Source organism: Oncorhynchus nerka, linkage group LG27 (genome assembly GCF_034236695.1).
Source record: "Oncorhynchus nerka isolate Pitt River linkage group LG27, Oner_Uvic_2.0, whole genome shotgun sequence".
Taxonomy (NCBI): Eukaryota; Metazoa; Chordata; class Actinopteri; order Salmoniformes; family Salmonidae; genus Oncorhynchus; species Oncorhynchus nerka.
The window spans coordinates 27,687,518-27,705,679 of NC_088422.1; the positions used below are offsets into that span (position 1 = coordinate 27,687,518).

Genomic DNA, 18,162 nt, shown 5'->3' on the forward strand with positions numbered 1-18,162 from the left:
TCAGTAGAAAGGCCTCTTTAGTGTCATAAGTTTTCATAACTGTGACCTTAATTGCCTACCGTCTGTAAGATGTTAGTGTCTTAATGACTATTCCACAGGTGCATGTTCATTAATTGTTTATGGTTCATTGAACAAGCATGGTGTGTTTAAAAACGGGATCGATATGATAACAGCCAGTGAAAGTGCAGGGCACCAAATTCAAACAACAGAAATCTCATAATTAAAATTCCTCATACATACAAGTATTTTACACCATTTTAAAGGTAAACTTGTTGTTAATCCCACCACAGTGTCTGATTTCAAAAAGGCTTTACGACGAAAGCACACTAAACGATTATGTTAGGTCAGTACCTAGTCACAGAAAAACAAGCCATTTTTCCAGCCAAAGAGAGGAGCCACAAAAAGCAGAAATAGAGATAAAATGAAACACTAACCTTTGATGATCTTCATCAGATGACACTCGTAGGACTTCATGTTACACAATACATTTATGTTTTGTTCGATATAGTTCATATTTATATCCAAACATCTCAGTTTACATTGGCGCTTTACGTTCAGTAATGTTTTGCTTCCAAAACATCCGGTGATTTTGCAGAGAGCCACATCAATTTACAGAAATACTCATCATAAATGTGATGAAAATACAAGTGTTATGCATGGAACTTTAGATAAACTTCTCCTTAATGCAACCGCTGTGTCAGATTTCAAAAAAGCTTTACCGAAAAAGCACACCATGCAATAATCTGAGTACGGCTCTCAGACACAAAAACAAGCCATACAGATATCCGCCATGTTGTGGAGTCAACAGAAGTCAGAAATAGCATTATAAATATTCACTTATCTTTGATGATCTTCATCAGAAGGCACTCCCAGAAATCCCAGTTCCACAATAAATGTTTGTTTTGTTCGATAAAATCCATCATTTATGTCCAAATACCTCCTTTTTGTTCGCGCCTTGAGTTCACAAATCCAAATTCACGAACTCGCAGGCCAGACAAAAAGTCAAAAAATTCCATTACAGATCGTAGAAACATGTCAAACGATGTACAGAATCTATCTTTAGAATGTTTTTAACATAAATCTTCAATAATGTTTCAACCTGAGAATTCCTTTGTCTTTAGAAATGCAATGGAACGCTACCTCTCACGGGAGTGCGCCTGAATGAGCTCATGGCACTCTGGCAGACCTCTTACTCAATCAGCTCTCATTTTGTCCTCCTTCACAGTAGAAGCCTAAAAAAGGTTCTAAAGACTGTTGAAATCTACTGGAAGCCTTAGGAAGTGCAATCGGACCAAATTTGAGTTGTTGTTGAAAAACTACAAACCTCAGATTTCCCACTTCCTGGTTGGATTTTTTCTCTGGTTTTTGCCTGCCATATGAGTTCTGTTATACTCACAGACATCATTCAAACAGTTTTAAAAACTTCAGAGTGTTTTCTATCCAAATCTACTAATAATATGCATATCTTAGCTTCTGGGCCTTGGTTGCAGGCAGTTTACTCTGGGCACCTTATTCATCCAAGCTACTCAATACTGCCCCCAAGCCATAAGAAGTTAATTAAACCCTTTACAATGAAGATCTGTGAAGTTATTTGGATTTTTATGAATTATCTTTGAAAGACAGGGTCCTGAAAAAGGGACGTTTCTTTTTTTTGCTGAGTTTATGTGTTGTGTACAGAGATGAGGTAGTTAGCCTAGTGGTAAGAGTGGCAGTTAGCCTAGTGGTTAGAGTGTTGGGCCAGTAACTGAAAGATTGGTGGATCAAATCCCCAAGCTGACAAGGTAAAAATCTGTTGTTCTGCACCTTAACAAGGGAGTTAATCCACTCTTCCAAGGCTGTCATTGTAAATAAGAATTTGTTCTCAACTGACTTGCCTAGTTAAATAAAAAGTTTTTCAAAAATCATGTTAAACATTGTTATTGCACAAAGTGAGTCTATGTGACTTGTTAAGCACATTTTACTCCTGAACTATTTAGGCTTGGGGTTGAAAGGGGTTGAATACTTATTGACCCAAGACATTTCAGCTTTTCATTTTTTATTAATTTGAATTTTTTTCTAAAAATATAATTCCATTTTGACTTTATGGGGTATTGTGTGTAGGCAAGTGACAAAAAAATCTCAATTTAACACAACAGAATGTGGAAAGAGTCAAAGGATGTGAACACTTTCTGAAGGCACTGTATGTGTTGTAATGTCCCCTGTGTCCAGGGCTGGATAACTGGCTGAATCTGACCCGGGTGGACCCGGATGAGGAGGTGCAGGGGGAGATCCACTTTGGTCTGGAGCTTCTCAGAGATGCCAAAGGTATAGGACTACGATGCCATTTCATAGAGGCCAGGTAAGGCACGTACTTTATTGGTTAATTGATGCGACTTTAAGCTGTTATGGTCTCTTGTTGAAATGTATAACTGCTTCTTCAATCTCAAAAGATTGGCAAAATGCTCATCCTCTTTGACATTTCATCATACAGTGACTAATGTGTTGTGGATGAATTCACAATATCTGCAATGCTCAGCAATCAATGTTATTGTTGTCGCCTTTATTCTTAAAGTAAATACAAGCCCTAGAGGATATTGTGTTTACCTGCCTGTTGAAGTGTCAGCAGACACCAAAGCCAAAGAGTTACAGAAAGCAGATTTTGAGGAGGATAAGCTCATTTCATTTAGCAAAAGGAACGTGCCACAGAGACATCCATAAGAAATACGAGGCAGAGAGGTCCCTGAGAGGGCTTCAGTAAGAGGATGGAGACTGAGCACTGTGAGCATGGCCGCCATCCATCTGGCTGTTTCTGAAGGCTTTATGCAATCATTGGTAACATTCTCAATACCCTCTGAAGGAGGGCTTCAGTAAGAGGATGGAGACTGAGCACTGTGAGCATGGCCATCCATCTGGCTGTTTCTGAAGGCTTTATGCAATCATTGGTAACATTCTCAATACCCTCTGAAGGAGGGCTTCAGTAAGAGGATGGAGACTGAGCACTGTGAGCATGGCCATCCATCTGGCTGTTTCTGAAGGATTTATGCAATCATTGGTAACATTCTCAATACCCTCTGAAGGACGGCTTCCAACTAGATCTGGCCTTCTCTCAGCACTGCCATACGTTTAAAATTAGGGGGTTCAGTTTATTTATTTTCTACTAAGAAATCCTAACATTTTTCCACTGAAGTCTTCCAGCTAACCTCTGCACAGAGGGTGACAACCAAGAACAATGAGCATAGTGTTCCAGAGAATTGAGATTAGGGGATGAAGCAACTTTGTTTTCTCTCTTGGAAGCAGAGCACCGCATGGAAAACATAGCATCAAACAGCAGATTTTAGAATGTCTGGTGCTCCTTTGCCTTTGTGTTCTGTAGACAAGCCCCCCCTCCCAGGTGCACAGTTTTTTTCTGCCCTAGCACTACACAGCTGGTTCAAATAATCAAAGCTGGATGATGAGTTGGTTATTTTAATCTCACTGTCTCACTACACTTACTATCTCACTCTCACTACACTTACTATCTCACTACACTTACTATCTCACTACACTTACTATCTCACTCGCACTACACTTACTATCTCACTACACTTACTATCTCACTCTCACTACACTTACTATCTCACTACGCTTACCATCTCACTACACTAACTATCTCAATACACTTACTTTCTCACAACACTCACGATCCCACTACACTCATTATCTCACTACACTTACCATCTCACTACATTCACTATCTCACTACACTCAGTATCTTACTGTCTCAATACACTTACCATCTCACTATCCCACTATACTCACTATCTCACTCTCACTACACTAACTATCTCAATACACTTACTTTCTCACAACACTCACGATCCCACTACACTCATTATCTCACTACACTTACCATCTCACTACATTCACTATCTCACTACACTCAGTATCTTACTGTCTCAATACACTTACCATCTCACTATCCCACTATACTCACTATCTCACTCTCACTACACTCACTTTCTCACTACACTTACTATTTCACTGTCTCACTACACTTACCATCTCACTACACTTACTATCTCGCTACACTCACTAGCTCACTACACTTACTTCACTGACTGTCTCACCATCTCACTACACTTATTGTCACTACAATTACTCATTTCATTACACTCACTATGTCACACTCACTACTACACTCACTACATTCACTATCTCAGTCTCACTAAATATATAATCTCACTACGCTTATTATCTCACTATCCCACTATACTAACTATCTCACTTACACTCACTCTCACTACACTTACTATCTCACCACACTTACTATCTCACTATCCTTACTATCTCACTACACTTACTATCTCACTGTCCTTACTATCTCACTGTCTCACTACACTTACTATCTCACTCTCTGACTACATTTACGATCTCACTACACTTACCATCTCACTATTACAACTATAGAGCCCCTCAAAGTTCTTTCATCTTTAGATTTGGCAGACTAATGTAAAATGTAGGAGAATTATATATGCATATATCACCCCACTCATTGAATAATTCCAGCACTCTGTAAAAGGTCAGGGGTCGCTCATGCACTGATGTGTTTCTGTTTGTTGACCTCTTAGAGACTTGGCACCAAGAGACATTTCTGGAACCTCTGATCCCTTTGCCAGAATCCTCTTCAATAACCACAGTGCAGAGACTTCGGTGAGGAGGGAGATGAGCTGAATAACGTGTACATGTCTGAATGAATCATCAACTTTAGCGGAGACAAAGACTGATTATGTTAAATAGTATATGAAATGTTTTTCTTCTGTGTTTGTCTGTCAGATCATTAAAAAGACTCGTTACCCACACTGGGGTGAGACCCTGGAGTTGGAGCTTGAGACAGAGGAGCTGTCTGAGGGAGGGACTGTCACAGTGGAGGTCTGGGACTGGGACATGGTGGGCAAAAATGACTTCCTGGGAAAGGTGAAGTGGTTATGTTCCTAAAGTCCAATCCCTCATACTGTTGTTAATCTGTGAGGACACGGTATACTTATTTCTACTATATAGAATGATTCATACTTTTACAAATACAAATATTTGGTGGTATAATACCTTTTCAGTTTAGTGTATGATGTATTGGTTATCTGTTTTCATGTTCAGGTGGAAATCCCTTTTGCTTGCCTGCATAAGACACCTCTGGTACAGGGTTGGTTTCGTCTGCTGCCCCTGGGAAACAATGAGGATGATGCTGGGTAAGGAGTGTGTGGGTGTTAGTGTGGTTGTGTGGATGTGTATCGGTTTGTGTGTGTAAGAGAGAGAGGGAGGGGGTGTTTTTTATGTATATTGTGGGCACATTCCCTTGGTAATGCTCAGCACTACCTGTGCTATAACATTCTTGTGCTAAGCGAACTTCTTGTGAGTATTGTTTAATTAAGAATGTCGTGACTGTAGTGTCTCTGAGGCCTCTTTCTCTCGCTGTCCACAGAGGTAAGCTGGGTGCGCTGCGACTGAAGGTGCGTCTGGTGGAGGACCATATTCTTCCCTCCATGTACTACCAGCCTCTCATTGACCTGCTGGTGCAGTCAGTCATCTCTCCTGCTAAGGTCAACATCACACTGCTGTCACATACACAACCCATTGTTATTAACTAATTCTACAGGATATTTTTCTGATTTGTTCAACCACTAATGTGTTACATTTTTCATGCCATTTTTAATGTTAAATGTAATCTTTATTTAACTCGGCAAGTTAGTTAAGAACAAATTCTTATTTACAATGACAGCCTACCGGGGAACAGTGGGTTAACTGCATTGTTCAGGGGCAGAACGACAGATGCCATGGTGCGTGATTCCTTTCTATGAAAATATATTTACTTCTTTAGATTTCTTACAATATAGCACATCCTTTCACCACAGAGTTTATACACTATATAGAGCCTACTGTGCCCCATGGCTGACAGAGACATAGCCAGCTTCCTCTCATAAATGAACACCTGGCTAATAGACCCTGACTGTCTCCACCTTCTGACCCATCCCAGGTGGAGGACGGCAGCCCCCTGACCATGCTGGAGGAGGTGACCACAGTGGAGAGCCGGCAGGACGTGGCCATGACCCTGGTCAAGATCTACCTGGGGCGGGGCCTGGTGGTGCCCTTTCTGGACTACCTCAACACCCGCGAGGTCAACCACACCTGTAAGATATACTGGCTGTCTGGGGAATTTAACATAGGGCAGGAAAGTCATATTCCTGAGCGTAATGCTTTTCTAGATGCTCTTGTCAAAAATCATGATTATATGACCACTGTCTCTTGGATGTAGTGAAACAAATCCATGTGCAGCTGTGAACAACCAGACATTGTAGGTTAAGGTAATGGGCAGTTTTGGAAGGAGCTTGTGGCTGTGAACAACCAGACAGTGTGTAGGTTAAGGTAGTGGACAGTGTTGGAAGGATCTTGCAGCTGTGAACAACCAGACAGTGTGTAGGTTAAGGTAGTGGACAGTGTTGGAAGGAGCTTGTGGTTGTGAACAACCAGACATTGTGTAGGTTAAGGTAGTGGACAGTGTTGGAAGGATCTTGTGGCTGTGAACAACCAGACATTGTGTAGGTTAAGGTAGTGGACAGTGTTGGAAGGAGCTTGTGGCTGTGAACAACCAGACAGTGTGTAGGTTAAGGTAGTGTAGAGTGTTGGAAGGAGCTTGTGGCTGTGAACAACCAGACAGTGTGTAGGTTAAGGTAGTGGACAGTGTTGGAAGGAGCTTGTGGCTGTGAACAACCAGACAGTGTGTAGGTTAAGGTAGTGGACAGTGTTGGAAGGAACTTTGAGTGTATATGTGCTAGGCAGATTCAAAAAGAGCCCAGTTGATCACCTGCTCTTGTTCCTGCGTATCCTGCAGAGGCTCTAAGCAATGCTGGTATTTAACTCTGATTTGACGCTCTCTCTCTAATCGCAGCAGTAGCCACGGTCAGTCTGTCTGTGTGGGCGGGCGGTGCAGCATTATATTAATCAGACCTCCAGCAATTATTCATCCTTACAGTTGTTTGACAAATTCTGGGTGTTCATTAATTATGTTCCTGTCTCCACTCGGGTCCCCAGGCTAAGTCATAAGGAGTTTAGTTGTGCTCTTCTTATTTTTTCACTTTCTGTTAGCGTGGCTTGTGATAACAAGCAAAGTTTCCATAGCAACTCCACACGATCTAAAAATGGAGCTCGTTGATCATAAGATCAAAATAGATATTGGGGAGTAGAAAAATGTGAGAGAAAAAAATGTATGAAAAAAACCGAGAAATTCATTTATGCTGAAGAATTGGTGTGGTGGAACAAACTTTTAACATCCTTTTTAATAATATCATAAAAGAGCAGGCAGCTCTTCTCTTCTCACAAATGAGCTTCTGGCCTACAACTACACTGATCAAAAATATTTACACAATATGAAACAATTTCAAAGATTTTACAATTGTTACAGTTCATGTAAGAATATCAGTCAATTTAAATAAATTCATTAGGCCCTAATCAATGGATTTCACATGACAGGGAATACAGATATTCATCTGTTGGTCACAGATAGCTTAAAATGGTAGGGGCATGGATCAGAAAACCAGTCAGTATCTGGTGTGACCATAATTTGCCTCATGCAGCACGACACATCTCCTTTGCATAGAGTTGATCATGCTGTTGATTGTGGCCTGTGGAATGCTGTCCCACTCCTCTACAATGGCTGTGTGAAGTAGCTGGATATTGGCGGGAACTGGAACACACTGTCGTACACATTGATCCAGAGCATCCCAAACATGCTCAATGGGTGACATGTCTGGTGAGTATGCAGACTATGGAAGAACTGGGACATATTCAGCTTCCAGGAATTGTGTACAGATCCTTGCGACATGGGGGATGTGCATTACTATGCTGAAACATGAGGTGATGGTGGCGGATGAATGGCACGACAATGGGGCTCAGGATTTGGTATCTCTGTCTATTCAAATTGCCATCGATAAAATGCAATTATGTTCATTGTTCGTAGCTTATGCCTGCCGATACCATACCCCTACCGCCATCATGGGGCGCTCTGTTCACAACGTTGACATCAGCAAACTACCCAACGCCATATATGCTATGCTGTCTGCCATCTGCCCAGTACAGTTGAAACCAGGATTAATCCGTGAAGAGCACACTTCTCCTGTGTGCCAGTGGCTATCGAAGGTGAGCATTTCCCCACTGAAGTCAGGTACGACGCCAAACTGCAGTCAGGTCAAGATCCTGGTGAGGACAACGAGCATGCAGATGAGCTGACAGTTTGTGCAGAAATTATTTGGTTGTGCATACCACACTTTCATCAGCAGTCCAGGTGAATGGTCTCAGACAATCCCGCAGGTGAAGAAGCCGGATGTGGAGGTCCTGGGCTGACGTGGTTACATGTGATCTGCGTTGTGAGGTCGGTTGGACGTACTTCCAAATTCTCTAAAATGATGTTGAAGGCATCATGGTAGAGAAATTAACAATCAATTATCTGGCAACAACTCTGCTGGACATTCCTGCAGTCAGCATGCCAATTGCATGCTCCCTCAAAACAAAGGAGAAATGCTCACTAACAGGGCTGTAAACAAATGTGTGCACAACATTTGAGAGAAATAAGCTTTTTGTGCTTATGGAAATTTTCTGGGATCTTTACATTGCGTTCATATTTTTGTTCAGTATAAAACATTTTGCCCGGCAATAGGTCATATCACTATGACTACATCAATGTTCCTCCCTCCAAGGATAAAGGTAACTTCGGTTGCAAATGGGGTCAATGAAAGTCCTCTTTGAAATTAGATTAATGCTAGTATTGAAGTAGCCCTAGTTGACCAAGATCAGTATTTGGTTTATTACTCCTCTTGGCCCCATACACAGTGGTTTAGAAATATGTCCCTGAAATGTATAGCCTACATTCCTCTACTCTTTAATGTATCTCTCTGACAGTGGATCCAAACACCCTGTTCCGGTCCAACTCTCTAGCTTCTAAGGCCATGGAACAGTTCATGAAGGTGAGTAGGAATTCTAATCATATTGGCTGGGCATGCTCCCTCTGTCAATCCAATGTGTTAGCTGGATTCTCACTTTGCTCTTCCCGGTCTCACAGTAAAGCACTATAGCCTAGTCCTAAAGACATGGGAATGACTTACATCTAAGAACTATTGTTGTTCTGAATAACTGGCATTAGCTGTGTAAACTGACTGGATATATATAAAATAGCTTTGAATGGATGTTTTCTAAATGTGAGGTATTGTGCACTGGCAGGCTGTGGGGATGCTGTACCTTCATGAGGTCCTGAAGCCCATCATTAACCGCATCTTTGAGGAGAAGAAGTACATTGAGTTGGACCCGTGTAAAATTGACCTGAACAGAACCAGGTAAACAGAAAATACTGGTGTTAAAATACAGGTGTGATGATTGTTTACACCCTCAGAGATACACTAGTTTCCTGGATAACAACCCATAACATCTACAGTATATGAGACTTGCATCATAGCATAATCCCCACCTCCTCCACAGTGTGACTGGAGACGACAACATCAAGACATGAAAAAGGAATATAAAAATGGGGGAAGTTTGTTGCCTGGCAACCAGAGAGAACCCCCTGAGATGCCTATCTCTGACACCCACCCATATCCAGTATATATCATCCCTATATCTGCCCAGACCAGACCTGATCATTTACACAGACTGATCCTACATCTCCTTAGGCTTAACCTGCTATCTACTGTACCACATTAGTGCTCAAGTTTCCACAGACGTAATAACACTGAGGGATCTATTGAGACATGAAATGTATAAGATGGCGCCTGATTGACAAGATGGCGCCGATAGAGATGGCAGGTTCGCTTCTAGTCCTTAGGAAACTGTGAAGTATTTTTTTGTATGTGTTATTTACATTTACTTACATTATTAGCCCAGAAAACCTTAAGTGTTATTACATACAGTTGTGAAGAACGATTGGATATCAGAGACACTGTCACGGTTGTGTGGAGAGATGGACCAAGGCGCAGCGTGATTAAAGTTCCACATATTTATTCCAGCGAAACTTCCAAACAAAAAAAGAAACAAACAACGAACTGTAACATCAGAGGTGCTACATGCACTAACTCAAAACAAGATCCCACAAAAACCCAGTGGGAAAATGGCTGCCTAAATATGATCCCCAATCAGAGACAACGCTAAACAGCTGCCTCTGATTGGGAACCATACCAGGCCAACATAGAAATAAAACAACCTAGATTACCCACCCTAGTCACATTCGGACCTAACCAAAATAGAGAATAAAAAGGCTCTCTATGGTCAGGGCGTGACAGAGACGTCAACTTACCAGCACAAACAACACTACGACCAGGAATACGACTTTCCCAAAGCGGATCCTTTGTCTGCACCTCCCAGGGCATTTGAACTGATTCCAGAGGCTGACCCAAAACGGAGGAGAGGGTGCCAGAGCGGTCTTTTAGTGAGGCTTCGGATGCGAGCACACCACCCACCGCTTCCGAGTATATTACTCGCTGATGTCCAGTCCCTAGTTAACCAAATCTACGAAATCAGAGCAAGAATTGCTTTCCAAAGACATATCCGGGATTGGAACATACTCTGTTTCACGGAGATATGGCTAGCTGGGGACATGCTGTCGGAGTCTGTACAGCCAACGGGATTTTCAGTGCAACGTGCTGACAGGAACAAACATCTCTCCGGTAAGAAGAAGGGCGGGGTGTATGTTTCATGATTAACGACTCATGGTGTAATTGTAACAACATACAAGAACTCAAGTCCTTTTGTTCACCTGACGTAGAATCCCTCACAATCAAATGCTGACAGTATTATCTCCCAAGAGAACTCTCCTCGGTTATCGTCACAGCCGTGTATATCCCCCTGCAATTGGATACCAAGACGGCCATCAAGGAACTTCACTGGACTTTATGCAAACTTGAAACCATATATCCCGATGCTGCATTTATTGTAGCTGGGGATTTTAACAAAGCTAATTTGAGAACAAGGATACCTAAATTCTATCAGCATATCGATTGCATTACACGAGCGAGTAACACGCTCGACCCTAGCTACTCTAACTTCCACGATGCAAACAAGGCCCTCCCCCGCCCCTCCTTTTGGCAAATCTGACTGTGACTCCATCTTGTTGCTCCCCTCCTATAGGCAGAAACAAAACAGGAAGCGCCCGTGCTTAGGTCTCTCCAACGCTGGTCTGACTAATCAGATTCCACGTTCAAGATTGTTTCGATTACGTGGACTGGGATATGTTCCGGGTAGCCTCAGAAAATAACATTGACGTATACTCTGACTCGGTGAGCAAGTTTATAAGGAAGTGTATAGGAGATGTTGTACTTTCCCTAACCAGAAACTTCCCTAGCCTTCCCTAATCAGAAACCATGGATTGATGGCAGAATTTGTGCAAAACTGAAAGCAGGTACCACCGCATTTAATCATGGCAAGGCGACTGGAAATATGACCCAATACAAACAGTGTAGTTATTCCCTCCATAAGGCAATCAAACAAGCAAAGTGTCAGTATAGAGACAAAGTGAAGTCGCAATTCAACGGCTCAAACACGAGACGTACATGGCAGGGTCTACAGACAATCACAGATTACAAAAAGAAAACCAGCCCCGTCGTGGACATCGACGTCTTGCTTCCAGACAAAGTAAACAACTTCTTTGAGCGCTTTGAGGACAATACAGTGCCACCAATGCGGCCCGCTACCAAATACTGTGGGCTCTCCTCCGTGTCCAACGTGAGTAAAACGTTTAAATGTGTTAACCCTTGCAAGGCTGCTGGCCCAGATGGCATCCCTAGCCGCGTTCTCAGAGCATGCGCAGACCAGCTGGCTGGTGTGTTTACGGACATGTTCAATCCATTCCTATCCCAGTCTGCTGTCCCCACATGCTTAACGATGGCCACCATTGCTCCTGTTCCCAAGAAAGCTAAGGTAACTTAAATAAATTACTGTCGCCCCGTAGCACTCACTTCTGTCATCTTGAAGTGATTTGAGAGACTAGTCAAGGATCATATCAACTCCACCCTACCTGTCACCCTAGACTGTCACCCTAGACTTCACCCTACCTGTCACCCTAGAGTCCAATTTGCTTACCGCCCCCAATAGGTCCACAGACGATGCAATCACCATCACACTGCACATTGCCCTATCCCATCTGGACAAGAGGAATACCTATGTAAGAATGCTGTTCATTGACTACAGCTCAGCATTCAACACTATAGTACCCTCCAAACTCATCATTAAGCTTGAGACCCTGGGTCTCGACCCAGCCCTGTGCAACTGGGTCCTGGACTTCCTGACGAGCCGCCCCCCAGGTGGTGAAAGTAGGAAACAACATCTCCACTCCGCTGATCCTCAACACTGGGGCCCCACAAGGGTGCGTTCTCAGCCCCCTCCTGTATTCCCTGTTCACTCACGACTGCGTGGCCATGCACGCCTCCAACTCAATCATCAAGTTTGCAGACGACACAACAGTGGTAGGCTTGATTACCAACAACGATGAGACAGCCAACAGGGAGGAGGTGAGGGCCCACGGAGTGTGGTGTAACCTCTCACTCAATGTCAGCAATACAAAAGAGATGATCGTGGACTTCAGGAAACATCAAAGGTAGCACTCCCCTAGCCACATTGATGGGACAGCAGTGGAGAAGGTGGAAAGTTTTAAGTTCCTCGATGTACATATCACCGACAAACTGAAATGGTCAACGCACACAGACAGTGTTTTGCGAAGAATGCGCAACTTCAGGAGGCTGAAAAAATGTGGCTTGTCACCGAAAACCCTCACTAACGTTTGCAGGTGCACAATTGAGAGCATCCTGTCGGGCTGTATCACCGCCTGGTACAGCAACTGCACCGCCCACAACCGCAGGGCTCTCCAGAGTGTGGTGCGGTCTGCACAACGCATCACCGGGGGAAAATTACCTGCCCTCCAGGACACCTACAACACCCGATGTCACAGGAAGGCAAAAAATATAATCAAGGACAATAACCATCCGAGCCACTGCCTGTTCACCCAGATTCCATCCAGAAGGCGAGGTCAGTACAGGTGCATCAAAGCTGGGACAGAGAGATCAGATTGTTAAACAGCCACCACTAGCACAGAGAGGCGGCTGCCTTCATACAGGCTGATATCATTGGCCACTTAAAAAAATGGAACACTAGTCACTTTAATAATGCCACTTTAAGAATGTTTACATATCTCACATTACTCATCTCATATGTATATACTGTATACTGTATCCTTCACTATCTATTCTTACTATCTATTGCATCTTAGCTGCTCTGTCACTGCTCATCCATATATTTTATACTTATATATTCTTATCCCATTCCTTTACAAGATTGTGTGTTTTAGGTTTTGTTGTGGAATTATTAGATACTACCTGTTAGTTACTGCTGCACTGTCGGATCTAGAAGCACAAGCATTTCGCTACACTCGCAATAACATCTGCTAACCATGTGTATGTGATCAATAACATGTTATTTGATTTGATAGATGTTGATGTATTGATTTGGCCAGTGCACAGACTTCATAATTAGTGACAATGCTGTCTGTACAAAGCAAAGTTCACAGTATGGTTCCCGCAGGCCTTTGTGTTTCAGAGCTCTTTTGAATTGTCAGTATACATTTCATTTCAATGTAACACTGACCCCTCTCTCTCTGGAGGCGTATCTCATTTAAAGGTGCGGTGTCTGAGGCTGAGGTGAGGGAGAGCAGTGTGGAGATGCTGCAGGGCTATCTGTCTAACATCGTGGAGTCCATCATTGGGTCAGTTACCCAGTGTCCACCTGTCATGAGGGTGGCCTTCAAACAGCTGCACAAGAGGGTGGAGGAGCAGTTCCCTGAGCCAGAGAATGAGGTCTGTTTCAAACCCAGAGGTCAAGGGTCAAATTCAGCTACAAAGGTCACCTAGATGAAGACGTGTTTTCATTGCTGGATAGTGAATAGACACGGGGATGTTGTCAGTGCATTTATTTTATTCATCTCTGTTGCACACTTTCCCTCCTGGCCCTCTCCCCTTAGGATGTGAAGTATCTGGCCATCAGTGGGTTTTTCTTCCTGCGTTTCCTTGCCCCTGCTATCCTCACACCCAAGCTCTTTCACCTGAGGGACCAGCATGCAGATACACGCACCAGCAGGACACTGTTACTACTGGCCAAGGTACGGACACACACACACGCATACGCACACACATGCACAAACAGTTTTTATCCTACAACAGTGCCACACAGTCCCGCAGAGTGAAACAGCTGTGGAGAATAGAGTTGCTGTCCGTGGTGCTGAAGTCCTGTTGCTATGGGTCCTCTACAGAGAATGGTCTATTTTTACATCTGTGTGTGGCCAGGCTTGGGTTCAAAGCAGAGCTTCAGAGAGGGGTCCTTCAGAGAGGTTCCCATGCCAGGTGTGGGCAGGACAAAGAGGGCCTCACAGCAAGCCTGCTCATGGGGATGTTTGATGTTACTCAGAGACACATAGGGAGAGAGAGGGGTGTAGTAGTCTGTTACAGGAACCATAAGCACATCCTGATGATACTGTGCTGCTCATTTAATATCAGAATTGATAACGGCACTCCCTGCCCATTTGACACAGATGGTAAGTTATGGTTACAGTAGAGAGTGGTGGGTGAACATGGCTGTGTTTCTCTATGTGCCAGGCAGTGCAGAGTGTGGGGAACCTGGGTTTGCAGCTGGGCCACGGTAAGGAGCTGTGGATGGAGCCCTTGCATCCCATCATCCTTTATAGCGTGGCCTCTGTTAAAGACTTCCTGGACAAGCTCATCGACATTGATAGCGGTAAGAAGCACCAGCAGGACACTGTTTATTCAGTAATGCATTTTTTTTAGCCTTTATTTAACTAGGCAAGTCAGTTAAGAACAAATTCTTATTTACAATGACAGCCTAGGAACAGTGGGTTAACTGCCTTGTTCAGGGGCAGAATGAGAGATGTTTACCTTGTCAGCTCGGGGATTCGATCTATCAACATTTCGGTTACTGGCCCAATGCTCCAACCACTAGACTACCTGCGTCCCCATAAGACCTGGAGTTTTTCCTCACCATGTCACCTTACCAGGGGGAAACTCTAGGCCCTAGTAGTAATGTATCAGTAGCCTGCTGAAGAGCAAGCAGGGGGGGGGGGGGCAGAGCTTGGCTGGGCTCCTATCCTGGCAGGCTAGCCAGTTATTGCTGGTATCAATAGATACAATAAACCCAGTGGTGAAATATTCATAGGCAGCTGGGAGCTGATACTGGGACTAAAATGGAGTGCGGTGGGCTGCACGTTGAACTGTGGAGCCCTCGCCACCCCTACACACCACACTGTATACATAGCACACCTATGCCCTTTTCTCATCATCGCTTGTCAGCCAGTCTGTTGTTGTGATCCATCTTATCCCTCTGGAATATCATATTCCAATCTCCATGTCATCTCAGCCACTGGGCTGTCCCTCAAAGGCCACTTTGACATTTAATACACTTGATGTGAATGTGTTATGCAGGAGTGGATTTGTATCGTTCCATCTGTCTGAGGGTGTGCCCGTGTTCATTTTGGCACTCTGTTTTAGATTTACTCTAGTCTTAGTCATTTTGACTAAAATATCATTAAGTCACATTTTTGTCATTTGAATAATGATTTAGTCTAGTTATTGATAAAATGACTAAAATAGTGGACCATTTTATTCAACAAAATGCCCTTTAATTTTAGTCACAACACATTTGTATTGCCTCAACCTATAGCGGCAAAAACATACATAGCCTTGTCCTACCAACATATTATTTCTGCATAACTTCCTATTCTCTTCCCAACAGCAGAAATACTGTATGAAATAATTCATAGTAAATAGATATTGCACATTACATACAAAACAAACAGACACAAGCAAGCGCAGAAAAAGAGTTGCACAATCACCAGATGGTTCCGCAAAGTATTGCCGAAGGGTTGCACCTCCGTCAGGATGGATTGCAACTCCGTCATTCAGTCACGTCATTGCCATTGTTATCAAGGTTCCACAGACACTGCAGCCACATTGGTGTCCAAAAGTAAAATGGGAGCTAATGACTGTTTTGCCCAGTGATGTAGTAGTCACTGAACCTCAAGTCCGAATCAAGTCTCAAGACGCCTGTGCTCCCGAAGTCCCTAAATCCCTAAGTCCAAGTCCCAGTGCTAGTCAATCAATTGTTTGCTATCCCTTTTCTTTCTGTGCCTCCAAATGTTTGCATATAGGCTACTAGTAATGTTACAGGGCCAGATAGAACCCATGAATAGAGTTATTCCATATTCAACATATTAGAGGCATGTTTGTTCTACATAGAGATACGATATCTGAACGTTCCAAAAGGTTGAGTCCTGCTGAACGTGTCCCAGGTTGGCTATAGCTAGCTAATGAGGTGACATGACTGAACAATGTGTAGCCTAAACAAATTATTAACAGTCCGGAAGTAGCCTCATTTAGAACGCTCTGCGATGTGCTTAATGGATGTAAAATACGTCTCTCCAATGCACCATAGAAAGAAAAAATCATAGCGTTGATATTATGGGTCATATCGTTTGAATGGTAAGGGCAAGAATCAAGCCGTTTTCTCGGAGGAAAAGAGGGAGACTTTGCTACGTTGGTTACAGAACCTGGCTATGAAATGCAGTGGGGAAAGTGGGAGGGTTGAGCTTCAAGGGATAGAAAAACATAGACTGTTGTTTTACTATTAAACTCTGTAAAGGGTTGCGTCAATCTAATCTGGTATCTGTAATGCTCCGGGTGTCGTGGGTGTGGAGTCAGACGCAGGAGACAGAGAGTGCAATGCTGTGCTCTTTAATGCACCAACGCACCACAGGGTGTCTCACAATAATAACGGCCCCAAACACGGGGAATGAAAAATGTACAAATGAAAATTCACGACCAGGAACTAACACGTTCCTCTACTACAGAGCCGAAGGTTACAATGATTAATCCCGCACAACAACCAGGCGGGCCGGCTGTCTAAAGAAGCCCAACTAATCAACACAAACAGGTGCTACCAATAAACATACAAGGAGGGGGAGGAAAGACAATCAGTGGCAGCTAATAGGCCGGTGACGACGACCGCCGAGCGCCACCCGACCGAGAAGGGAAGCCACCCTCGGTCAGACTCGTGACAGTATCGGGATAAAGTGTCATTCAGAGTCATCAATTTTCCTTCAAGTATTTATTTAACTCAAGCAATAAATGGTAAATGCGGATTTCGTATATACAGGCTCTCTGTCACACCTCGCAGGGCAAACAGAGAACTGGCCAACACCCTAACGGTATCTTCTTTAATACTCTGACAGAAGTAGTTCCTGCTTCCGAGCTGGCCTGTCAGAGTAGAGACCAAGTGTGGTTTAAACTTACTCAGCCTATCGTTGGCGCACAGGCTGGTCCCAGCCTCTTGACGCTCAGTTGATAGATGTAACTGTTGCTGTGTAGAATATCTATGTGCTCGTACCCTAGATACCGTTATCACACATCTGGTTCCTATTATTGCTAAGTTTGAGTTCTAACCATTGCTACACCATGTTCTATATGTGTCCCCCACAACTCATGATAACTGCCTATACCCAAGGTTAGCCATAGCCTTTCCGCTAATGTTACTTCTAACACACACAGACACCCTCATGATAGGCCAAGCATATGTTTAACTCTCACATGAAGCAGCTTTTCCCAACCAGGCAACGGGTAGCTGACTAAAAGGCTGGTGGTGACTAGTTATCTATAGGGAAGCAAGAGAGTCGCCTGCGCGATGTGTATAATCGGAGCAGGAGCAGAGCCTGTCTGCCTGTCTTCCCACACATCGCTTGCTCCAAACAGCTGATGTGTGCGGACGGAGTGTGGCGCGTCCTCCCATTGTTGAACAGAACTGCACGGCGCATCTGTGCTGCTAATATTCATTGTGCTTATCACTGAAAAGCTCTCAATTTCTCCAAAGATTATTGTCCAGTCCACTTAGGAGTCAGATTTTAGTCACAGAGATATTTTTGTCTCGTCTCATTTTAGTCAACTGAAGAAAAAAAATAGTTATAGTTTATTCAACTTGTATAGTTATGTCTTATTCAACTTGTAGTTCTGAAATGTTTATTGCTTGCCTACATTTCATCATGCAAGAAAATGGCCTTGCCGAACCCTCCCCCTTCTAATTTCCTTAATTAACTTTGTGACATGAGTCGAATACTTTCTGTGG

The 18,162-nt window shown here is 43.5% G+C and overlaps 1 protein-coding gene across 1 annotated transcript in view; it reads left to right on the plus strand.

Moving 5' to 3' along the window:
* The window catches only part of LOC115111521 (rasGAP-activating-like protein 1), a 38,171-nt gene that overhangs the window by 7,434 nt on the left and 12,575 nt on the right, over window positions 1–18,162 (plus strand). Inside the window, exons 5-15 of the mRNA XM_029637654.2 lie at window positions 2,209–2,338; window positions 4,587–4,668; window positions 4,792–4,932; window positions 5,110–5,201; window positions 5,435–5,552; window positions 5,987–6,140; window positions 8,905–8,969; window positions 9,223–9,335; window positions 13,643–13,835; window positions 14,000–14,137; window positions 14,631–14,769. Coding sequence (XP_029493514.2) covers window positions 2,209–2,338; window positions 4,587–4,668; window positions 4,792–4,932; window positions 5,110–5,201; window positions 5,435–5,552; window positions 5,987–6,140; window positions 8,905–8,969; window positions 9,223–9,335; window positions 13,643–13,835; window positions 14,000–14,137; window positions 14,631–14,769 — 1,365 coding nt within the window. The remainder of the gene's footprint in view (window positions 1–2,208; window positions 2,339–4,586; window positions 4,669–4,791; window positions 4,933–5,109; window positions 5,202–5,434; window positions 5,553–5,986; window positions 6,141–8,904; window positions 8,970–9,222; window positions 9,336–13,642; window positions 13,836–13,999; window positions 14,138–14,630; window positions 14,770–18,162) is intronic.